The sequence below is a fragment of the Oncorhynchus clarkii genome, chromosome 19 (assembly GCF_045791955.1).
Source record: "Oncorhynchus clarkii lewisi isolate Uvic-CL-2024 chromosome 19, UVic_Ocla_1.0, whole genome shotgun sequence".
Taxonomy (NCBI): domain Eukaryota; kingdom Metazoa; phylum Chordata; class Actinopteri; order Salmoniformes; family Salmonidae; genus Oncorhynchus; species Oncorhynchus clarkii.
In genome coordinates, this window is record NC_092165.1 from 65,057,505 (window position 1) to 65,084,115 (window position 26,611).

Below are 26,611 nucleotides of genomic sequence, written 5' to 3' on the forward strand. Positions count from 1 at the left end.
GTCATATCTAACCATCGCTGCTCTCTAGTCATATCTAACCATCTCTGCTCTCTAGTCATATCTAACCATTTCTGCTCTCTAGTCATATCTAACTATCTCTGTTCTCTAGTCATATCTCTGTTCTCTAGTCATATCTGACCATCTCTGTTCTCTAGTCATATCTAATCATCTCTGTTCTCTAGTCATATCTCTGTTCTCTAGTCATATCTCTGTTCTCTAGTCATATCTCTGTTCTCGAGTCATATCTGACCATCTCTGTTCTCTAGTCATATCTAACCATATCTGTTCTCTAGTCATATCTGACCATCTCTGTTCTCTAGTCATATCTGACCATCTCTGTTCTCTAGTCATATCTCTGTTCTCTAGTCATATCTGACCATCTCTGTTCTCTAATCATATCTGACCATCTCTGTTCTCTAGTCATATCTGACCATCTCTGTTCTCTAGTCATATATAACCATCTCTGCTCTCTAGTCATATCTAACCATCTCTGCTCTCTAGTCATATCTAACCATCTCTGCTCTCTAGTCATATCTAACCATCTCTGTTCTCTAGTCATATCTCTGTTCTCTAGTCATATCTGACCATCTCTGTTCTCTAGTCATATCTAACCATCTCTGTTCTCTAGTCATATCTCTGTTCTCTAGTCATATCTAACCATCTCTGTTCTCTAGTCATATCTCTGTTCTCTAGTCATATCTGACCATCTCTGTTCTCTAGTCATATCTGACCATCTCTGTTCTCTAGTCATATCTAACCATCTCTGTTCTCTAGTCATATCTCTGTTCTCTAGTCATATCTAACCATGTCTGTTCTCTAGTCATATCTCTGTTCTCTAGTCATATCTCTGTTCTCGAGTCATATCTGACCATCTCTGTTCTCTAGTCATATCTAACCATATCTGTTCTCTAGTCATATCTGACCATCTCTGTTCTCTAGTCATATCTAACCATCTCTGCTCTCTAGTCATATCTAACCATCTCTGCTCTCTAGTCATATCTAACCATCTCTGCTCTCTAGTCATATCTAACCATCTCTGCTCTCTAGTCATATCTAACAATTTATGCTCTCTAGTCATATCTAACTATCTCTGTTCTCTAGTCATATCTCTGTTCTCTAGTCATATCTGACCATCGCTGTTCTCTAGTCATATCTAACCATCTCTGTTCTCTAGTCATATCTCTGTTCTCTAGTCATATCTCTGTTCTCTAGTCATATCTAACCATCTCTGTTCTCTAGTCATATCTCTGTTCTCTAGTCATATCTAACCATATCTGTTCTCTAGTCATATCTGACCATCTCTGTTCTCTAATCATATCTGACCATCTCTGTTCTCTAGTCATATCTGACCATCTCTGTTCTCTAGTCATATATAACCATCTCTGCTCTCTAGTCATATCTAACCATCTCTGCTCTCTAGTCATATCTAACCATCTCTGCTCTCTAGTAATATCTAACCATCTCTGCTCTCTAGTCATATCTAACCATCTCTGTTCTCTAGTCATATCTAACCATCTCTGTTCTCTAGTCATATCTCTGTTCTCTAGTCATATCTGACCATCTCTGTTCTCTAGTCATATCTAACCATCTCTGTTCTCTAGTCATATCTGACCATCTCTGTTCTCTAGTCATATCTCTGTTCTCTAGTCATATCTAACCATCTCTGTCCTCTAGTCATATCTCTGTTCTCTAGTCATATCTGACCATCTCTGTTCTCTAGTCATATCTGACCATCTCTGTTCTCTAGTCATATCTAACCATCTCTGTTCTCTAGTCATATCTGACCATCTCTGTTCTCTAGTCATATCTAACCATCTCTGTTCTCTAATCATATCAAACCATCTCTGTTCTCTAATCATATCAAACCATCTCTGTTCTCTAGTCATATCTAACCATCTCTGCTCTCTAGTCATATCTAACCATCTCTGCTCTCTAGTCATATCTAACCATCTCTGTTCTCTAGTCATATCTCTGTTCTCGAGTCATATCTGACCATCTCTGTTCTCTAGTCATATCTAACCATATCTGTTTTCTAATCATATCAAACCATCTCTGTTCTCTAGTCATATCTAACCATATCTGTTCTCTAATCATATCTCTGTTCTCTAGTCATATCTAACCATCTCTGTCCTCTAGTCATATCTAACCATCTCTGTTCTCTAGTCATATCTCTGTTCTCTAGTCATATCTGAACATCTCTGTTCTCTAGTCATATCTAACCATCTCTGTTCTCTAGTCATATCTAACCATCTCTGTTCTCTAGTCATATCTCTGTTCTCTAGTCATATCTGACCATCTCTGTTCTCTAGTCATATCTAACCATCTCTGCTCTCTAGTCATATCTAACCATCTCTGCTCTCTAGTCATATCTAACCATCTCTGCTCTCTAGTCATATCTAACCATCTCTGCTCTCTAGTCATATCTAACCATCTCTGCTCTCTAGTCATATCTAACCATCTCTGCTCTCTAGTCATATCTAACCATCTCTGTTCTCTAGTCATATCTAACCATCTCTGCTCTCTAGTCATATCTCTGTTCTCTAATCATTTCTGACCATCTCTGTTCTCTAGTCATATCTGACCATCTCTGTTCTCTAGTCATATCTAACCATCTCTGTTCTCTAGTCATATCTCTGTTCTCTAGTCATATCTGACCATCTCTGTTCTCTAGTCATATCTGACCATCTCTGTTCTCTAGTCATATCTCTGTTCTCTAGTCATATCTAACCATCTCTGTTCTCTAGTCATATCTCTGTTCTCTAGTCATATCTGAACATCTCTGTTCTCTAGTCATATCTAACCATCTCTGTTCTCTAGTCATATCTAACCATCTCTGTTCTCTAGTCATATCTCTGTTCTCTAGTCATATCTGACCATCTCTGTTCTCTAGTCATATCTAACCATCTCTGCTCTCTAGTCATATCTAACCATCTCTGCTCTCTAGTCATATCTAACCATCTCTGCTCTCTAGTCATATCTAACCATCTCTGCTCTCTAGTCATATCTAACCATCTCTGCTCTCTAGTCATATCTAACCATCTCTGCTCTCTAGTCATATCTAACCATCTCTGTTCTCTAGTCATATCTAACCATCTCTGCTCTCTAGTCATATCTCTGTTCTCTAGTCATTTCTGACCATCTCTGTTCTCTAGTCATATCTGACCATCTCTGTTCTCTAGTCATATCTAACCATCTCTGTTCTCTAGTCATATCTCTGTTCTCTAGTCATATCTGACCATCTCTGTTCTCTAGTCATATCTGACCATCTCTGTTCTCTAGTCATATCTCTGTTCTCTAGTCATATCTAACCATCTCTGTTCTCTAGTCATATCTCTGTTCTCGAGTCATATCTGACCATCTCTGTTCTCGAGTCATATCTGACCATCTCTGTTCTCTAGTCATATCTCTGTTCTCAAGTCATATCTGACCATCTCTGCTCTCTAGTCATATCTAACCATCTCTGCTCTCTAGTCATATCTAACCATCTCTGCTCTCTAGTCATATCTAACCATCTCTGCTCTCTAGTCATATCTAACCATCTCTGCTCTCTAGTCATATCTAACCATCTCTGCTCTCTAGTCATATCTAACCATCTCTGTTCTCTAGTCATATCTCTGTTCTCTAGTCATATCTGACCATCTCTGTTCTCTAGTCATATCTAACCATCTCTCTTCTCTAGTCTTATCTAACCATCTCTGTTTTCTAGTCATATCTCTGTTCTCTAGTCATATCTCTGTTCTCTAGTTATATCTGATCATCTCTGTTCTCTAGTCATATCTGACCATCTCTGTTCTCTAGTCATATCTAACCATATCTGTTCTCTAATCATATCTCTGTTCTCTAGTCATATCTGACCATCTCTGTTCTCTAGTCATATCTAACCATCTCTGTTCTCTAGTCATATCTAACCATCTCTGTTCTCTAGTCATATCTAACCATCTCTGTTCTCTAGTCATATCTGACCATCTCTGTTCTCTAGTCATATCTAACCATCTCTGTTCTCTAGTCATATCTGACCATCTCTGTTCTCTAGTCATATCTAACCATCTCTGTTCTCTAGTCATATCTAACCATCTCTGTTCTCTAGTCATATCTAACCATCTCTGTTCTCTAGTCATATCTGACCATCTCTGTTCTCTAGTCATATCTAACCATCTCTGTTCTCTAGTCATATCTGACCATCTCTGTTCTCTAGTCATATCTAACCATCTCTGTTCTCTAGTCATATCTCTGTTCTCTAGTCAAAACTGACCATCTCTGTTCTCTAGTCATATCTGACCATCTCTGTTCTCTAGTCATATCTCTGTTCTGTAGTCATATCTCTGTTCTCTAGTCATATCTGATCATCTCTGTTCTCTAGTCATATCTAACCATCTCTGTTCTCTAGTCATATATCTGTTCTCTAGTCATATCTCTGTTCTCTAGTCATATCTCTGTTCTCTAGTCATATCTGACCATCTCTGTTCTCTAGTCATATCTGACCATCTCTGTTCTTTAGTCATATCTGACCATCTCTGTTCTCTAATCATATCTAACCATCTCTGTTCTCTAATCATATCTAACCATCTCTGTTCTCTAATCATATCTAACCATCTCTGTTCTCTAATCATATCTAACCATCTCTGTTCTCTAGTCATATCTAACCATCTCTGTTCTCTAGTCATATCTAACCATCTCTGTTCTCTAGTCATATCTAACCATCTCTGTTCTCTAGTCATATCTAACTATCTCTGTTCTCTAGTCATATATCTGTTCTCTAGTATATATCTGTTCTCTAGTCATATCTAACTATCTCTGTTCTCTAGTCATATATCTGTTCTCTAGTATATATCTGTTCTCTAGTATATCTCTGTTCTCTAGTCATATATCTGTTCTCTAGTATATATCTGTTCTCTAGTATATCTCTGTTCTCTAGTCATATCTAACTATCTCTGTTCTCTAGTCATATATCTGTTCTCTAGTATATATCTGTTCTCTAGTATATCTCTGTTCTCTAGTCATATCTAACCATCTCTGTTCTCTAGTCATATCTGACCATCTCTGTTCTCTAGTCATATCTAACCATCTCTGTTCTCTAGTCATATCTCTGTTCTCTAGTCATATCTCTGTTCTCTAGTCATATCTCTGTTCTCGAGTCATATCTGACCATCTCTGTTCTCTAGTCATATCTAACCATATCTATTCTCTAGTCATATCTGACCATCTCTGTTCTCTAGTCATATCTGACCATCTCTGTTCTCTAGTCATATCTCTGTTCTCTAGTCATATCTGACCATCTCTGTTCTCTAATCATATCTGACCATCTCTGTTCTCTATTCATATCTGACCATCTCTGTTATCTAGTCATATATAACCATCTCTGCTCTCTAGTCATATCTAACCATCTCTGCTCTCTAGTCATATCTAACCATCTCTGCTCTCTAGTCATATCTAACCATCTCTGTTCTCTAGTCATATCTCTGTTCTCTAGTCATATCTGACCATCTCTGTTCTCTAGTCATATCTAACCATCTCTGCTCTCTAGTCATATCTAACCATCTCTGCTCTCTAGTCATATCTAACAATTTCTGCTCTCTAGTCATATCTAACTATCTCTGTTCTCTAGTCATATCTGACCATCGCTGTTCTCTAGTCATATCTAACCATCTCTGTTCTCTAGTCATATCTCTGTTCTCTAGTCATATCTCTGTTCTCTAGTCATATCTCTGTTCTCGAGTCATATCTAACCATATCTGTTCTCTAGTCATATCTGACCATCTCTGTTCTCTAGTCATATCTGACCATCTCTGTTCTCTAGTCATATCTCTGTTCTCTAGTCATATCTGACCATCTCTGTTCTCTAATCATATCTGACCATCTCTGTTCTCTAGTCATATCTGACCATCTCTGTTCTCTAGTCATATATAACCATCTCTGCTCTCTAGTCATATCTAACCATCTCTGCTCTCTAGTCATATCTAACCATCTCTGCTCTCTAGTAATATCTAACCATCTCTGCTCTCTAGTCATATCTAACCATCTCTGTTCTCTAGTCATATCTCTGTTCTCTAGTCATATCTAACCATCTCTGTTCTCTAGTCATATCTCTGTTCTCTAGTCATATCTAACCATCTCTGTTCTCTAGTCATATCTGACCATCTCTGTTCTCTAGTCATATCTGACCATCTCTGTTCTCTAGTCATATCTAACTATCTCTGTTCTCTAGTCATATCTCTGTTCTCTAGTCATATCTAACCATCTCTGTCCTCTAGTCATATCTCTGTTCTCTAGTCATATCTGACCATCTCTGTTCTCTAGTCATATCTGACCATCTCTGTTCTCTAGTCATATCTGACCATCTCTGTTCTCTAGTCATATCTAACCATCTCTGTTCTCTAGTCATATCTGACCATCTCTGTTCTCTAGTCATATCTAACCATCTCTGTTCTCTAATCATATCTAACCATCTCTGTTCTCTAATCATATCAAACCATCTCTGTTCTCTAGTCATATCTAACCATCTCTGCTCTCTAGTCATATCTAACCATCTCTGCTCTCTAGTCATATCTAACCATCTCTGCTCTCTAGTCATATCTAACCATCTCTGTTCTCTAGTCATATCTAACCATGTCTGTTTTCTAATCATATCAAACCATCTCTGTTCTCTAGTCATATCTAACCATATCTGTTCTCTAATCATATCTCTGTTCTCTAGTCATATCTAACCATCTCTGTTCTCTAGTCATATCTAACCATCTCTGTTCTCTAGTCATATCTCTGTTCTCTAGTCATATCTGAACATCTCTGTTCTCTAGTCATATCTAACCATCTCTGTTCTCTAGTCATATCTAACCATCTCTGTTCTCTAGTCATATCTCTGTTCTCTAGTCATATCTGACCATCTCTGTTCTCTAGTCATATCTAACCATCTCTGCTCTCTAGTCATATCTAACCATCTCTGCTCTCTAGTCATATCTAACCATCTCTGTTCTCTAGTCATATCTAACCATCTCTGCTCTCTAGTCATATCTAACCATCTCTGCTCTCTAGTCATATCTAACCATCTCTGCTCTCTAGTCATATCTAACCATCTCTGTTCTCTAGTCATATCTAACCATCTCTGCTCTCTAGTCATATCTCTGTTCTCTAGTCATTTCTAACCATCTCTGTTCTCTAGTCATATCTGACCATCTCTGTTCTCTAGTCATATCTAACCATCTCTGTTCTCTAGTCATATCTCTGTTCTCTAGTCATATCTTACCATCTCTGTTCTCTAGTCATATCTGACCATCTCTGTTCTCTAGTCATATCTCTGTTCTCTAGTCATATCTAACCATCTCTGTTCTCTAGTCATATCCCTGTTCTCACTTCATATCTGACCATCTCTGTTCTCAAGTCATATCTGACCATCTCTGTTCTCTAGTCATATCTAACCATCTCTGCTCTCTAGTCATATCTAACCATCTCTGCTCTCTAGTCATATCTAACCATCTCTGCTCTCTAGTCATATCTAACCATCTCTGCTCTCTAGTCATATCTAACCATCTCTGCTCTCTAGTCATATCTAACCATCTCTGCTCTCTAGTCATATCTAACCATCTCTGTTCTCTAGTAATATCTCTGTTCTCTAGTCATATCTAACCATCTCTGTTCTCTAGTCATATCTCTGTTCTCTAGTCATATCTGACCATCTCTGTTCTCTAGTCATATCTAACCATCTCTCTTCTCTAGTCTTATCTAACCATCTCTGTTTTCTAGTCATATCTCTGTTCTCTAGTCATATCTCTGTTCTCTAGTTATATCTGACCATCTCTGTTCTCTAGTCATATCTAACCATATCTGTTCTCTAATCATATCTCTGTTCTCTAGTCATATCTGACCATCTCTGTTCTCTAGTCATATCTAACCATCTCTGTTCTCTAGTCATATCTAACCATCTCTGTTCTCTAGTCATATCTAAACATCTCTGTTCTCTAGTCATATCTGACCATCTCTGTTCTCTAGTCATATCTAACCATCTCTGTTCTCTAGTCATATCTGACCATCTCTGTTCTCTAGTCATATCTAACCATCTCTGTTCTCTAGTCATATCTCTGTTCTCTAGTCAAAACTGACCATCTCTGTTCTCTAGTCATATCTGACCATCTCTGTTCTCTAGTCATATCTAACCATCTCTGTTCTCTAGTCATATCTAACCATCTCTGTTCTCTAGTCATATCTCTGTTCTCTAGTCATATCTGACCATCTCTGTTCTCTAGTCATATCTCTGTTCTGTAGTCATATCTCTGTTCTCTAGTCATATCTGATCATCTCTGTTCTCTAGTCATATCTAACCATCTCTGTTCTCTAGTCATATATCTGTTCTCTAGTCATATCTCTGTTCTCTAGTCATATCTCTGTTCTCTAGTCATATCTGACCATCTCTGTTCTCTAGTCATATCTGACCATCTCTGTTCTTTAGTCATATCTGACCATCTCTGTTCTCTAATCATATCTAACCATCTCTGTTCTCTAATCATATCTAACCATCTCTGTTCTCTAATCATATCTAACCATCTCTGTTCTCTAGTCATATCTAACCATCTCTGTTCTCTAGTCATATCTAACCATCTCTGTTCTCTAGTCATATCTAACTATCTCTGTTCTCTAGTCATATATCTGTTCTCTAGTATATATCTGTTCTCTAGTATATCTCTGTTCTCTAGTCATATCTAACTATCTCTGTTCTCTAGTCATATATCTGTTCTCTAGTATATATCTGTTCTCTAGTATATCTCTGTTCTCTAGTCATATCTAACCATCTCTGTTCTCTAGTCATATCTAACTATCTCTGTTCTCTAGTCATATATCTGTTCTCTAGTATATATCTGTTCTCTAGTCATATATCTGTTCTCTAGTATATCTCTGTTCTCTAGTCATATCTCTGTTCTCTAGTCATATCTAACCATCTCTGCTCTCTCGTCATATCTAACTCTTTAATCATATCTCTGCTCTATAGGGGAGTGGCTGAGCGGGGGATGGAGGTGATGTTCTCGACGCCTAAGAAGTGGATCCGTTCGGGGTGTTCAGGGGCGCTGGGGTACGTGGACATCCAGACCCTGGCTGAGGGGACGTGTCGTTACGACCTCAACGACACTGACGTGGCCTGGCTGGAGCTCATCAACCAGCAGTTCACTCTGATGGGTCAGTAGATTTACCCCCTCATCTACGGTTGTACAGCTTACTGTGTAGTATTGACTGTGTCGTGGTTCAGCGCTGTGTAGTATTGACTGTGTCTTGGTTCAGCGCTGTGTAGTATCGACTGTGTCGTGGTTCAGCGCTGTGTAGTATCGACTGTCTTGGTTCAGCGCTGTGTAGTATCGACTGTCTTGATTCAGCGCTGTGTAGTATCGACTGTCTTGATTCAGCGCTGTGTAGTATCGACTGTGTCGTGGTTCAGCGCTGTGTAGTATCGACTGTCTTGGTTCAGCGCTGTGTAGTATCGACTGTGTCGTGGTTCAGCGCTGTGTAGTATCGACTGTCTTGGTTCAGCGCTGTGTAGTATCGACTGTGTCGTGGTTCAGCGCTGTGTAGTATCGACTGTGTCGTGGTTCAGCGCTGTGTAGTATCGACTGTCTTGGTTCAGCGCTGTGTAGTATCGACTGTGTCGTGGTTCAGCGCTGTGTAGTATCGACTGTGTCGTGGTTCAGCGCTGTGTAGTATCGACTGTCTTGATTCAGCGCTGTGTAGTATCGACTGTCTTGATTCAGCGCTGTGTAGTATCGACTGTCTTGATTCAGCGCTGTGTAGTATCGACTGTGTCGTGGTCCAGCGCTGTGCAGTGTTTAATGTTATCTGTTCTCCAGGCATGGTGCTGCTGGACGAGATGACCATGGAGAGAGTGATGGAGGAGTTTGAGAGGCGTTGCTATGACAGAATGAGCCATGCCATGGCAACGGAGGAGGGGCTTGGCATGGAGTACGACGAGGATGTTGTGTGTGACATCTGTCGGTCACCTGACAGCGAGGACAACAACGAGATGGTTTTCTGTGACAAGTGCAACATCTGTGTTCACCAGGTACGGTTCTGTAATCCAGCGTTATTGCCCTAGCACGCATCCACGCGTCCAACTCATCCCAGAGGACTGAGTCTCTGTGGGGTTTCCTCTTTCAATTCAATTCAATTCAAGGGCTTTATTGGCATGGGAAACATGTGTTAACATTGCCAAAGCAAGTGAGGTAGACAACATACAAAGTGAATATATAAAGTGAAAAACAACAAACATTAACAGTAAACATTACACATACAGAGGTTTCAAAACAGTAAAGACATTACAAATGTCATATTATATATATATATATATATACAGTGTTTTAACAATGTACAAATGGTTAAAGGACACAAGATAAAATAAATAAGCATAAATATGGGTTGTATTTACAATGGTGTTTGTTCTTCACTGGTTGCCCTTTTCTCGTGGCAACAGGTCACAAATCTTGCTGCTGTGATGGCACACTGTGGAATTTCACCCAGTAGATATGGGAGTTTTCGAATTCTTTGTGGATCTGTGTAATCTGAGGGAAATATGTCTCTCTAATATGGTCATACATTGGGCAGGAGGTTAGGAAGTGCAGCTCAGTTTCCACCTCATTTTGTGGGCAGTGGGCACATAGCCTGTCTTCTCTTGAGAGCCATGTCTGCCTACGGCGGCCTTTCTCAATAGCAAGGCTATGCTCACTGAGTCTGTACATAGTCAAAGCTTTCCTTAATTTTGGGTCAGTCACAGTGGTCAGGTATTCTGCCGCTGTGTACTCTCTGTGTAGGGCCAAATAGCATTCTAGTTTGCTCTGTTTTTTTGTTAATTCTTTCCAATGTGTTAAGTAATTATCTTTTTGTTTTCTCATGATTTGGTTGGATCTAATTGTGCTGTTGTCCTGGGGCTCTGTAGGGTGTGTTTGTGTTTGTGAACAGAGCCCCAGGACCAGCTTGCTTAGGGGACTCTTCTCCAGGTTCATCTCTCTCTTTCCTTGTACATGATTGATAAATTAAGGTCACTGATTAGTAAGGATCTCCCCTCACCTGGTTGTCTAGGTCACTGATTAGTAAGGATCTCCCCTCACCTGGTTGTCTAGGTCACTGATTAGTAAGGATCTCCCCTCACCTGGTTGTCTAGGTCTTAATTGAAAAGAAAAAACAAAAACCAGCAGACACTAGTCCCTCTATGGAAGGAGCAGATGAGATGAGTCGCCTCCCTAACAGTGGGATTTGTTGTCCACAGAGCAGAACGGCGGCCTGTCAAGCTCCCGCCTATTCCCCTTTTTGGATTGGTGGATACATTTAGTTATTTTACTACTTTATAAAAAATGTCGATGTTGGAATCAGTGTCTATTCAATGGAGACTTGAGATGCAATACTTTCCTGAAGAGTATATAGTCTTGTATTTCAACAGGGACAAACAACTCTGATGTAAAGGGCTTCTTCTCAGCATGGATGTCACATCCATCACACTTCACACTCCAAACAACCTCAGCATTATCTCACTCCAAACAACCTCAGCATTATCTCACTCCTAACAACCCTCAGCATTATCTCACTCCTAACAACCTCACCAATGGGTAAAATAATATGTAAATTATGTAGATATTCCTCTAAGAAAACCATTGGTCCAACCTTCATGCCTGTCATAATCCGATCAAAAGTTATTGGGAGTTTTTACCCTTTGTAAGATGACCAGATTTAGGCTGACAAAATCAATGGAAGCCAGAGAAAATAAGTGTTCAAAAATGGCTACCTGACAGGCTCACTTTCCCATTGAACTTATCATCTTTCTTCTCGAATCCTCAGGACATGAAACAATAGAGGTAAGATATACATTTTGAGACATGACATAGTTTCATATTAATTTGAAATTCATTTTTTTCTTCTCCCAAAACAAGCGTAGCTCTGTGAAATGTCAACAGAGCACTTAGTGCTGTGGTCACCAACCTTTTCTGAGTAAAGATCACTTTCACAGTCAAAAAGTAAGGCGAGATCTACCACTGAGATTTTTTTGTTTTAAACATGACTTTAAAATGTAATATTAACCTAATAAAACCAGTTCTGTAGGAATGAGGTTTGTGCAGTATGCTTAATACATTATCACAGCATAGTGGCTATGTGCCTGTCTTAATACATTATCACAGGATAGTGTCTATGTGCCCGGCTTAATACATTATCACAGCATAGTGGCTATGTGCCTGGCCTAATACATTTTCACAGCATAATGGCTATGTGCCTGCTTAATATATTATCACAGCATAATGGCTATGTGCCTGGCTTAATACATTATCACAGCATAGTGGCTATATGCCTGGCCTAATACATTATCACAGCATAATGGCTATGCCTGGTCTAATACATTATCACAGCATAATGGCTATGTTCCTGGCCTAATACATTATCACAGCATAATGGCTATATGCCTGGCCTAATACATTATCACAGCATAATGGCTATGTGCCTGGTCTAATACCTAATACATTATCACAGCATAATGGCTATATGCCTGGCCTAATACATTATCACAGCATAATGGCTATATGCCTGGTCTAATACATTATCACAGCATAATGGCTATGTGCCTGGTCTAATACCTAATACATTATCACAGCATATTGGCTATATGCCTGGCCTAATACATTATCACAGCATAATGGCTATATGCCTGGTCTAATACATTATCACAGCATATTGGCTATATGCCTGGCCTAATACATTATCACAGCATATTGGCTATATGCCTGGCCTAATACATTATCACAGCATAATGGCTATGTGCCTGGCTATATGCCTGGTCTAATACATTATCACAGCATATTGGCTATATGCCTGGCCTAATACATTATCACAGCATATTGGCTATGTGCCTGGTCTAATACATTATCACATCATAATGGCTATATGCCTGGTCTAATACATTATCACAGCATAGTGGCTATATGCTTGGCCTGCCAATATTGTTCTTCTCAGACCATATTATGTATCAAAACTAGAGCAAATAGATCAGCATAAATTAAGATATTTTTACTTGACTGATGGTACCTGCATCTGATGGTCATGGTGCTTTCAGGACAACTGGGAACTCTGGAGGGGGGGGCATCAGGTTGGAAAGTTGGAGCTCTAGAAAGATCACACCTCTCCGACTTGGAGTTTGATGACCGTTCAAAAGTATTTCCCGATCGGATTTATTTTTTTCCCCCAGAGTTCCCAGATGTTTTGAATACGGCATTAGACTCAGTGGAGGGAGTCTGCCTCTCACCGTCCCTGCTCTCTCCTTCCTTTCCTCCGGTGAGACTGACCAGAGAGAGGGGCCTCCGTCTTCCATCTGATGGTGAAACTCGAGTCGCACAGCATCTGTCTCATAGACAAATTCATGTTGTTCCCATGACCATCTGCCTCATGCACATATTCATGTTACTGTCCATTAACACGGTACTTCATTTTGTTTATCTGTCTGCCCCAGCCTCAAACTCAGACCCTGTGTGAAGCCAACTGACCCTTTCTGCCCATTCATCGCCATATACCCGTTGTTGTTGTCCTAGCTGTTTACCCGTTGTTGTCTCACCCATTGTTGTCTTAGCTCTCCCAATCAACACCTGTGATTGCTTATGCTTTTCTCTAATGTCAATATGCCTTGTATACTGTTGTTTATGGCAGCTCTCATTGTTTTATTTTACTGCGGAGCCCCTAGTCTTGCTCAACATGCCTCAGATAGCCCCCTTGTCCCACCCCCCACACACGCGGAGACCTCACCTAGCTTAACTGGTACCTCCAGAGATGCAACCTCTCTCATCGTCACTCAATGCCTAGGTTTACCCCCACTGTACTTGCACCCTACCTTACCCTTGTCTGTACATTATGCCCTGAATCTATCATACCACGCCCAGAAATGTGCTCCTTTTATTCTCTGTTCCCAACGCACTAGATGACCAGTTCTTATAGCCGTACCCTTATCCTACTCCTCCTCTATTCCTCTGGTGATGTAGAGATTAATCCAGGCCCTGCAGTGCCTAGCTCCACTCCCCAGGTGCTCTCATTTGTTGACTTCTGCAACCGTAAAAGTCTTGGGTTCATGCATGTTAACATTAGAAGCCTCCTCCCTAAGTTTGTTTTATTCACTGCCCTAGCACACTCCACCAATCCGGATGTCCTAGCCGTATCTGAATCCTGGCTTAGGAAGGCCACCAAAAACTCTGGAATTTCCATCCCCAATTACAACATTTTCCATCAAGACAGAACTGCTTAAGGGGGCGGAATTGCAATCTACTGTAGAGATTGCCTGCAGAGTTATGTCTTACTATCCAGGTCTATGCCCAAACAGTTTTAAAAATCCATCTCTCCAGAAATAAGTCTCTCACTGTTGCCGCTTGTTATAGACCCCCCTCAGCTCCTAGCTGTGCCCTGGACACCATATGTGAATTGATTGCCCCCCATCTATTGTCAGAGTTCGTACTGCTAGGTGACCTAAAATGGGATATGCTAAACACCCCGGGCCGTCCTACAATCTAAGCTAGATGCCCTCACCTCACACAAATTATCAACAAATCTACCAGCTACAACCCCAAATCCGTAAACACGGTCACCCTCATAGATATCATCCTGACCAACTTGCCCTTTAAATACCTCTGCTGTTTTCAACCAAATCAAATCAAATTTTATTTGTCACATACACATGGTTAGCAGATGTTAATGCGAGTTTTAGCGAAATGCTTGTGCTTCTAGTTCCGACAATGCAGTAATAACAAGTAATCTAACTAACAATTCCAAAACTACTGTCTTGTACACAGTGTAAGGGGATAAAGAATATGTACATAAGGATATATGAATGAGTGATGGTACAGAGCAGCATAGGCAAGATACAGTAGATGGTATCGAGTACAGTATGTACAAATGAGATGAGTATGTAAACAAAGTGGCATAGTTTAAAGTGGCTAGTGATACATGTATTACATAAGGATACAGTCGATGATATAGAGTACAGTATATACGTATGCATTTGAGATGAATAATGTAGGGTAAGTAACATTATATAAGGTAGCATTGTTTAAAGTGGCTAGTGATATTTACATCATTTCCCATCAATTCCCATTATTAAAGTGGCTGGAGTTGAGTCAGTGTCAGTGTGTTGGCAGCAGCCACTCAGTGTTAGTGGTGGCTGTTTAACAGTCTGATGGCCTTGAGATAGAAGCTGTTTTTCAGTCTCTCGGTCCCAGCTTTGATGCACCTGTACTGACCTCGCCTTCTGGATGATAGCGGGGTGAACAGGCAGTGGCTCGGGTGGTTGATGTCCTTGATGATCTTTATGGCCTTCCTGTGACATCGGGTGGTGTAGGTGTCCTGGAGGGCAGGTAGTTTGCCCTCGGTGATGCGTTGTGCAGACCTCACTACCCTCTGGAGAGCCTTACGGTTGAGGGCGGTGCAGTTGCCATACCAGGCGGTGATACAGCCCGCCAGGATGCTCTCGATTGTGCATCTGTAGAAGTTTGTGAGTGCTTTTGGTGACAAGCCAAATTTCTTCAGCCTCCTGAGGTTGAAGAGGCGCTGCTGCGCCTTCTTCACGATGCTGTCTGTGTGAGTGGACCAATTCTGTGTGAGTGGACCAGGATCTCAGCGATCACTGACTCATTGCCTGCATCCGCTATGGGTCCTCGGTCAAACGACCACCCCTCATCACTGTCAAACGCTCCCTAAAACATTTCTGCGAGCAGGCCTTTCTAATCGACATGGCCCAGGTATCCTGGAAGGATACTGACCTCATCCCATCAGTAGATGATGCCTGGTTGTTCTTTAAAAGTGCTTTCCTCACCATCATAAATAAGCATGTTATATAATAACATAATATAATGTAATATAATATATAAGCCACGTTCACAAAATGTAGATCTAAGAACAGATATAGCCCTTGGTTCACTCCAGACTTGACTGCCCTTGACCAGCACAAAAACATCCTGTGGCGTACTGCACTAGCTTCGATTAGTCCCCGCGTTATGCAACTTTTCAGGGAAGTCGGGAACCAATACACACAGTCAATTAGGAAAGCAAAGGCTAGCTTTTTCAAACAGACTTTTGCATCCTGCAGCCCTAATTCCAAAAAGTTTTGGGACGCAGTAAAGTCCATGGAGAACAAGAGTACCTCCTCCCAGCTGCCCACAGCTCTGAGGCTGGAAAACAGAGTCACCACTGATGAATCCACAATAATTGAGAATTTCAATCAGCATTTCTCTACGCTGGCCATGCTTTCCACCTGGCTACCCAAACCCCGGCCAAACCCCGGCCAAGCATCCGTGACAACTTTTCCGAGCTGGTCACGGATGCACCTCAGCCATGCTCAAGGTCCTAAACGATATCATAACCGCCATCGATAAAAGACAGTACTGTGCAGCCGTCTTCATCGACCTGGCCAAGGCTTTCGACTCTTGTCAATCACCGAATTCTCAACAGCCTTGGTTTCTCTAATGACTGCCTAGTTTGGTTCACCAACTACTTCTCTAATAGAGTTCAGTGTGTCAAACCGGAGGGCATGTTTTCTGGACCTCTGGCAGTCTCTATGGGGGTGCCACAGGGTTCAATTCGCGGGCCAACTCTTTTCTCTGTATATATCAATGATGTTGCTCTTATTGCGTGTGATTCTTTGATCAACCTCTACGCAGACGACACCATTCTGTATACATCTTGCCCTTCTTTGGACACTGTGTTAACAAACCTCCAAACGAGCTTCAACGCCATACAACACTCCTTCCATGGCTTCCAACTGCTCTTAAATGCTAGTAAATCTAAATGCATGCTCTTCAATCGTTTGCTGCCCGCACCTGCCCGCCCAACTAGCATCACTACTCTGGACTGTTCCGACTTAGAATATGTGGACAACTATAAATACCTAGGTGTCTGGCTCAACTGTAAACTCTCCTTCGACTCACATTAAGCATCTCCAATTCAAAGTTATATCTAGAATCGGCTTCCTATTTCACAACAAAGCCTCCTTCACTCATGCTGCCAAACATACCCTCGTAAAACAGACTATCCTACCGATCCTTGACTTCGGCGATGTCATTTACAAAATAGCCTCCAACACTCTACTCAGCAAATTGGATGTAGTCTATCACATTGCCATCTGTTTTGTCACCAAAGCCCCATATACTACCCACCACTGCGACCTGTATGCTCTAGTCGTCTGGCTCTCGCTACATATTTGTCGACAAACCCACTGGCTCCAGGTCATCTATAAGTCTTTGCTAGGTAAAGCTCTGCCTTATCTCAGCTCACTGGTCACCATAGCAACACCCACCCGCAGCACGCGTTCCAGCAGGTACAGTTGAAGTCGGAAGTTTATATACACTTAAGTTGGAGTCATTAACTTGTTTTTCAACCACTCCACAAATATCTTGTTTGCAAATTATTGTTTTGGCAAGTCAGTTAGGCCATCTACTGTGTGCATGACACAAGTAATTTTTCCAACAACTGTTTACAGACAGATTATTTCACTGTATCACAGTTCCAGTTGGTCAGAAGTTTACATACACTAAGTTGACTGTGCCTTTAACCTCTCTGGGATGTGTGGGGGGACGCTGGCGTCAAGCCAGGGAAAATGTAGAGCGCCAAATTCAAATAAATTACTATAAAAATCAAACTTTGATTAAATCACACATGTAAGATACCAAATTAAAGCTACACTTGTTGTGAATCCAGCCAACATGTCAGATTTCAAAAAGGCTTTTCGGCGAAAGCAAACGATGATATTATCTGAGGATAGCACCTCCATAAAAAAAGAGAGAAAAGCATATTTCAACCCTGCAGGCGCGACACAAAACGCAGAAATAAAAATATAATTAATACCTTACCTTTGACGAGCTTCTTCTGTTGGCACTCCAATATGTCCCATAAACATCACAAATGGTCCTTTTGTTCGATTAATTCCGTCGATATATATCCAAAATGTCCATTTATTTGGCGCGTTTGATCCAGAGAAACACTCCTACTTGCGCAACGTGACTACAAAATATCTCTCAAGTTACCTGTAAACTTTGCCAAAACATATCAAACTACTTTTATAATACAACTTTAGGTATTTTCTACCGTAAATAATCGATAAAATTGAAGACGGGTTGATCTGTGTTCAAATCAGGAGGAAAACAAACTGTAGCTAGCTTTCTGGTCACGCGCCTCTATCTAACAGTACACTTCAAGTGACCCTCGTTCAAGATGGCCCTACTTCTTCATTACACAAAGGAAAAACCTCAACCAATTTCTAAAGACTGTTGACATCCATTGGAAGTGATAGGAACTGCATGAAGGTCCCTTAGAAATCTGGATTCCCAATGAAGCCCATTGAAAAGAGGGTGACCTCAAAGAAAATAATTCTGAATGGTTTGTCCTCAGGGTTTCGCCTGCTAAATAGGTTCTGTTATACTCACAGACATGATTCAAACAGTTTTAGAAACTTCAGAGTGTTTTCTATCCAAATCTACTAATAGTATGCATATCATATCTTCTGGAGATGAGTAGCAGGCAGTTGAATTTGGGCATGCATTTCATCGGGACGTGAAAATACTACCCCCTGTCACCAAGAAGTTAAACAACTTGGAAAATTCCAGAAAATTATGTCATGGCTTTAGAAGCTTCTGATAGGCTAATTGACATAATTTGAGTCAATTGGAGGTGTACCTGTGTACAATTTGGAGGTGTACCTAGCAATTTCCAAACGCCTGAAGGTACCACGTTCATCTGTACAAACAATAGTACGCAAGTATAAACACCATGGGACCACGCAGCCGTCATACCGCTCAGGAAAGAGACGCATTCTGTGTCCTAGAGATGAATGTACTTTGGTGTGAAAAGTGCAAATCGATCCCAGAACAACAGCAAAGGACCTTGTGAAGATGCTGGAGGAAAAAGGTACAAAAGTATCTATATCTACAGTAAAACGAGTCCTATATCGATGTAACCTGAAAGGCCACTCAGCAAGGAAGAAGCCACTGCTCCAAAACCGCTATAAAAAAAGCCAGACTACGGTTTGCACATGGGGACAAAGATTGCACTTTTTGGAGAAATGTCTTCTGGTCTGATGAAACAAAAATATAACACTTTGGCCATAATGACCATCGTTATGTTTGGAGGAAAAGGGGGAGGCTTGCAAGCCGAAGAACACCATCTCAACTGTGAAGCACAGGGGTGGCAGCATTATGTTGTGGGGGTGCTTTGCTGCAGGAAGGACTGGTGCACTTCACAAAATAAATGGCATCACGAGGGAGGAAAATTGTGGATATATTGAAGCAACATCTCAAGACGTCAGTCAGGAAGTTAAAGCTTGGTCGCATATGGGTCTTCCAAATGGACAATGACCCCAAGCATACTTCCAAAGTTGTGGCAAAATGGCTTAAAGACAACAAAGTAAAGTATTGGAGTGGCCATCACAAAGCCCTTACCTCAACCCTATAGAACATTTGTGGACAGAACTGAAAAATCGTGTACTAGCAAGGAGGCCTACAAACCTGACTCAGTTACACCAGCTCTGTCAGGAGGAATGGGCCAAAATTCACCCAATTTATTGTGGAAGGCTACCCGAAACATTTGACCCAAGTGAAACAATTTAAAGGCAATGCTACCAAATACTAATTAAGTGTATGTAAACTCCTGACCCACTGGGAATGTGATGAAAAAAATTATAGCTGAAATTAATAATTCTCTCTGCTATTATTCTGACATTTCACATTCTTAAAATAATGTGGTGATCCTAACTGACCTAAGACAGGGAATTTCTACTAGGATTAAATATCAGGTATTGTGAAAAACTGAGTTTAAATGTATTTGGCTAAGGTGTATGTAAACTTCAGACTTCAACTGTATATTTCACTGGTCATCCCCAAAGCCAACACCTCCATTCGCCACCTTTCCTTTACAGTTCTCTGCTGCCAATGACTGGAACGAATTGCAAAAATCACTGCATTTTTGGAGTCTTATATCTCCCTCTCTAACTTTAGCGTCAGCTGTCAGAGCAGTTTACTGATCGCTGCAGCTGTACACAGCCCATCTGTAAATAGCCCATCTGTATACAGCCCATCTGTAAATAGCCCATCTGTAAATAGCCCATCTGTAAATAGCCCATCCAACCAACTACCTACCTCATCCCCATATTTGTTTTGGTTTTTCTGCCCTTTTGCACATCAGTATTTCTACTTGCACATCCTCATCTGCACATATATCACTCCAGTGTAAATTGCTAAATTGTAATTTCTTTGCCACTACGGCCTATTTATCGCCTTACCTCCTTCCTTCATTTTCACACACTGTATACAGATTTTCCTATTGTGTTATTGGCTGTATGATTGTTTATCCCATGTGTAACTGTTGTTTATGTTGCACTGCTTTCTTTTTTCTACTGTGTCATTGATTTGTTTGTTATTGGCTTGTTTATTGTTTACTCCATGTGTAACTCTGTGTCACACTGCTTTGCTTTATCTTGGACAGGTCGCAGTAAATGAGAACTTATTCTCAACGAGCCTACCTGGTTATATAAAGGTGAAATAAAAAAACATGACCATCTGCCTCATGCACACATTCATGTTTGTGTGCTTAGTGTTGTTTTCTATGGCAACTGTGGTATAAGCTGGATAAGCAGCTTAAACGCAACGGAATAAACGTTTCTGTTATTCTGGCAGAAGAGGTAGTGACTGTGTAGCCATAGCTAGTTGGCTAGCTAGCAGCGAGCAAGGGACAGGAACGTTGCCACTGAACATAGCAACAGAACATAAACTAATGACTGGTTCACGTCCGTAAATATACTAATGGAACAAACGACTGGGTCTGGTAACCAAGAGATGACAGAGTATGAATTTGCTTATAAAAATGTCAATTTTAACCCCCCCCCCCCCCATAAAAAAAAAAATTATCTTCCGATAAATGTGTGCTTTCATATCATTTTATTTGAGAACGATCTTCACGAACTCCACCATCCATATCCAAGGTAATGTACAGAACCGTTTATCCCTTACTTATTCTGCTGATAAATCATGTATGTTATAGGTGTGTTATTATGCTCTGTGTTCCTGTAACGATGTACGCTGAGAGTCGGGAAGCAAGTTCAGGGAGTGAGTGTTTTAAGCAACGCACCGACATGAAAACCGAGTCAATAACACCTGAGGAAAGAACCAAGGGGAGAGACAGATACAGGGAAGATAATCAAGGAGGGGACCAGGTGAGTGACAGATATAGGGAAGATAATCAAGGAGGTGATGGGAGTCCAGGTGAGTGACAGATATAGGGAAGATAATCAAGGAGGTGATGGAGTCCAGGTGAGTGACAGATATAGGGTAGATAATCTAGAGGTGATGGAGTCCAGGTGAGTGACAGATATAGGGAAGATAATCAAGGAGGTGATGGAGTCCAGGTGAGTGACAGATATAGGGAAGATAATCAAGGAGGTGATGGAGTCCAGGTGAGTGACAGATATAGGGTAGATAATCTAGAGGTGATGGAGTCCAGGTGAGTGACAGATATAGGGAAGATAATCAAGGAGGTGATGGAGTCCAGGTGAGTGACAGATATAGGGAAGATAATCAAGGAGGTGATGGAGTCCAGGTGAGTGACATGAGGCGCAGGTGCGTGAGACGATGGTGACAGGTGTGTGGGATAATCAGAAGCCTGATGACCTAGAGGCCAGAGAGGGAGTATAGGTGACTGTTCTAAGAAAAGGGGAAGGGGGATACCTAACCAGTTATACAACTGAATGCCTTCAACTGAAATGTGTCTTATGCATTTAACCCAACCCCACTGAATCAGAGAGATGCGGGTGCTGCCTTAATCGACACCCACTTCTTCGGCTCTCGGGGAACAGTGGGTTAACTGGGGCTGAACGACAGATTTTTACCTTGTCAGCTCGGGGATTCGATCCAGCAACCTTTCGGTGACTGGCCCAACGCTCTGACCTAGTGGTTATGTTCTGTATGTTCTGTGTTCCAGGCGTGTTATGGGATTCTGAAGGTGCCAAAGGGAAGCTGGCTGTGTCGGACCTGTGACCTCGGTATCTCGCCAAAATGCCAACTCTGCCCCAAGAAGGGCGGGGCCATGAAACCCACTCGCAGCAGAACAAAGTGGGTTCACGTCAGCTGTGCCCTGTGGATCCCCGAGGTGATGAACCCTAACCTCTGACCCCCAAGTCTCTATGGTCTGTCCAATCATATGTCTTTGTCCAAGCCTATCCTGGTATGCGGTCTCATCAAGGAGGCTTGAAGTTATCAAGTGATAGTATCCTAGTGTTTCAATGATGGTTGCATAAAGGGGACTTTCACATTTTGGCAAGGAGTGTATTGTCTAATGATTATGTGTGTGTAGGTGAGCATTGGGAACCCAGAGAAGATGGAGCCGATCACCAACATGTCCCACATCCCTAGTAACAGATGGGCTCTGACCTGCTGTCTCTGTAAAGACCAGACTGGAGCCTGTATACAGGTACACACAGACACTGGAGCTATGTAGCTACTGCATTGACAAGGCTTTCTACCTGGTAGTTACCTCAACAATCCTCTCTCTCTGCATTCCCTCAGTGTTCAGCCGAGAGCTGGAGCTCTCTCTCTATTCCCTCAGTGTTCAGCCGAGAGCTGTAACTTTTTCTCTGTATTCATGGGTGTCTGGTTCGACTAAACTCTCCTTCGAGACTCACATTAAGCATCTCCAATCCAAAACTAATTCTAGAATCGGCTTTCTATTTCTCAACAAAGCCTCCTTCACTCATGCCGCCAAACTCACCCTAGTAAAACTGACTATCCTACCGATCCTCGACTTCGGCGATGTCATCTATAAAATAGCCTCCAACACTCTACTCAACAAACTGAATGCAGTCTATCACAGTGCCATCCGTTTTGTCACCAAATCACCTTATACCACCCACCACTGCGACCTGTATGCTCTAGTCGGCTGGCCCTCACTACATATTCGTCGCCAGACCCACTGGCTCCAGGTCATCTATAAACCTATGCTAGGTAAAGCTCCGCCTTATCTCAGTTCACTGGTCACGATAACGACACACACCCGTAGCACACGTTAGAGCAGGTGTATCTCACTGATCATCTCTAAAGCCAACACCTCATTTGGCCGTCTTTACTTCCAGTTCTCTGCTGCCAGTGACTGGAACGAATTGCAAAAATCGCTGAAGTTGGAGACTTTTTTATTTCCCTCACCAACTTTAAACATCTGCTATCTGAGCAGCTAACCGATCGCTGCAGCTGTACATAGTCCATCGGTAAATTGCCCACCCAATCTATCTACTTCATCCCCATACTGTTTTTATTTTATTTACTTTTCTGCTCTTTTGCACACCAGTATCTCTACTTGCACATCATCATCTGCTCATTTATCACTCCAGTGTTAATCTGCTAAATTGTAACTATTCTCTCCTATGGCCTATTTATTGCCTACCTCCTCATGCCTTTTGCACACACTGTATATAGACTGGCCTACCTGGTTAAATAAAGGTGAAATAAAATACAAATTCCCTCAGTGTTAAGCTAAGAGCTCTAACTCTCTGTATCCCATCAGGGTTCAGCTAAGAGCTCTAACTCGCTGTATTCCCTCAGGGTTCAGCTAAGAGCTCTAACTCGCTGTATTCCCTCAGGGTTCAGCTAAGAGCTATACATTTCTTTATTCCCCCAGTGTTCAGCTAAAAGTGGTAACTCGCTCTATTTATTCCCTCAGGGTTCAGCTAAGAGCTGTAACTTAGTCTCTGTATTCCCTCAGTGTTCAGCTAAGGGCTGTAGTAACTGTATTCCCACAGTGTTCAGCTAAGAGCTGTAACTTGCTCTCTGTATTCCCTCAGTGTTCAGCTAAGAGCTCAAACTCAGTGTTCAGCTGAGGGCTGTAGTAACTCTGTATTCCCACAGTGTTCAGCTAAGAGCTGTAACTTGCTCTCTGTATTCCCTCAGTGTTCACTAAGAGCTTTAACTCTGTATTCCCTCAGTGTTCAGCAAAGAGCTGTCGGACAGCGTTCCATGTGAGCTGTGCCTTACAGAGCAGCCTGGAGATGAACACCATCCTGACAGAGCAGGATGAGGTCAAGTTCAAATCCTTTTGCCCCAAACACTCTGGTCTGAAGGAAGGACAAGACGGAGAGGGGACCAGAGACAAGAAGTGGCGGAAGAGTGACAGAGTCAGAGGTGATGAAGTTCCACCCCCCGTCCCAGCCCCCCAGGAGGAGAGCAGGGTGAACCAGCAGGCGGTGAACCTGCGTCAGATCAAACTGCAGCAGCTGGAGGAGCAGTTTTACCAGTTTGTTGACGTTAAGGAGGTAGCCAATCACCTGCAGTTGCCCCAGGAAACAGTAGATTTCCTGTATCAGTACTGGAAGCTGAAGCGCCGAGCCAATCACAGCCAGCCGTTGCTGACCCCCCAGAAGGAGGAGGAGGAGAGTCTGGCTAGGAGAGAGCATGATGTCCTCCTCCACCGCCTACAGCTGTTCACTCACCTCCGCCAGGATCTGGAGAGGGTAGGTTCTACTTCCACTTCCCGTTGCCCTAGGGGAGGGGTCAGGGTGCCATATGTTCACAAGCCATGCCTCCCGGGCCAGCCACGCCCAGGCAGCCGGCGATGGCTTCTCAGCTGGACAGACAGAGGGACAGTACTACTCTACTAGACAGACAGACTGACAGTACTACTCTACTAGACAGACAGACTGACAATACTACTCTACTAGACAGACTGACAGTACTACTCTACTAGACTGGCTGACTGACAGTACTACTCTACTAGACTGACTGACTGACTGACAGTACTACTCTACTAGACTGGCTGACTGACAGTACTACTCTACTAGACTGGCTGACTGACAGTACTACTCTACTAGACTGGCTGACTGACAGTACTACTCTACTAGACTGGCTGACTGACAGTACTACTCTACTAGACTGGCTGACTGACAGTACTACTCTACTAGACTGGCTGACTGACAGTACTACTCTACTAGACTGGCTGACTGACAGTACTACTCTACTAGACTGGCTGACAGTACTACTCTACTAGACTGGCTGACTGACAGTACTACTCTACTAGACAGACTGACAGTACTACTCTACTAGACTGACTGACTGACAGTACTACTCTACTAGACTGGCTGACTGACAGTACTACTCTACATGACTGACTGACAGTACTACTCTACTAGACAGGCTGACAGTACTACTCTACTAGACTGACTGACAGTACTACTCTACTAGACAGACTGACAGTACTACTCTACTAGACAGACTGACAGTACTACTCTACTAGACAGACTGACAGTACTACTCTACTAGACTGACTGACTGACTCACAGTACTACTCTACTAGACTGGCTGACTGACAGTACTACTCTACTAGACTGGCTGACTGACAGTACTACTCTACTAGACAGGCTGACAGTACTACTCTACTAGACTGACTGACAGTACTACTCTACTAGACAGACTGACAGTACTACTCTACTAGACAGTCTGACAGTACTACTCTACTAGACAGGCTGACAGTACTACTCTACTAGACAGACTGACAGTACTACTCTACTAGACTGGCTGACTGACAGTACTACTCTATTAGACTGGCTGACTGACAGTACTACTCTACTAGACAGACTGACAGTACTACACTACTAGACAGACTGACAGTACTACTCTACATGACAGACTGACAGTACTACTCTACTAGACTGACTGACAGTACTACTCTACATGACAGACTGACAGTACTACTCTACATGACAGACTGACAGTACTACTCTACATGACAGACTGACAGTACTACTCTACTAGACAGTCTGACAGTACTACTCTACTAGACAGACTGACAGTACTACTCTACTAGACAGTCTGACAGTACTACTCTACTAGACAGGCTGACAGTACTACTCTACTAGACAGGCTGACAGTACTACTCTACTAGACTGGCTGACTGACAGAACTACTCTACATGACTGACTGACAGTACTACTCTACTAGACAGTCTGACAGTACTACTCTACTAGACTGACTGACTGACAGTACTACTCTACTAGACAGTCTGACAGTACTACTCTACTAGACTGACTGACTGACAGTACTACTCTACTAGACTGGCTGACTGACAGTACTACTCTACTAGACTGGCTGACTGACAGTACTACTCTACTAGACAGGCTGACAGTACTACTCTACTAGACAGACTGACAGTACTACTCTACTAGACTGGCTGACTGACAGTACTACTCTATTAGACTGGCTGACTGACAGTACTACTCTACTAGACAGACTGACAGTACTACACTACTAGACAGACTGACAGTACTACTCTACATGAGACTGACAGTACTACTCTACTAGACTGACTGACAGTACTACTCTACATGACAGACTGACAGTACTACTCTACATGACAGACTGACAGTACTACTCTACATGACAGACTGACAGTACTACTCTACTAGACAGTCTGACAGTACTACTCTACTAGACAGTCTGACAGTACTACTCTACTAGACAGACTGACAGTACTACTCTACTAGACAGACTGACAGTACTACTCTACTAGACTGACTGACTGACAGTACTACTCTACTAGACTGACTGACTGACAGTACTACTCTACTAGACAGACTGACAGTACTACTCTACTATACAGA

General features: G+C 42.0%; 1 protein-coding gene across 6 annotated transcripts in view; it reads left to right on the forward strand.

The window, feature by feature from the left end:
* The window catches only part of LOC139375487 (protein Jade-1-like), a 96,921-nt gene that overhangs the window by 35,251 nt on the left and 35,059 nt on the right, over positions 1 to 26,611 (forward strand). For all 6 annotated transcript variants that reach the window (XM_071117322.1, XM_071117320.1, XM_071117319.1 and 3 more), the window contains 5 exons: positions 8,978 to 9,162; positions 9,825 to 10,036; positions 21,952 to 22,119; positions 22,324 to 22,440; positions 23,945 to 24,469. In XM_071117322.1, the coding sequence (XP_070973423.1) occupies positions 8,978 to 9,162; positions 9,825 to 10,036; positions 21,952 to 22,119; positions 22,324 to 22,440; positions 23,945 to 24,469 (1,207 nt within the window). The remainder of the gene's footprint in view (positions 1 to 8,977; positions 9,163 to 9,824; positions 10,037 to 21,951; positions 22,120 to 22,323; positions 22,441 to 23,944; positions 24,470 to 26,611) is intronic.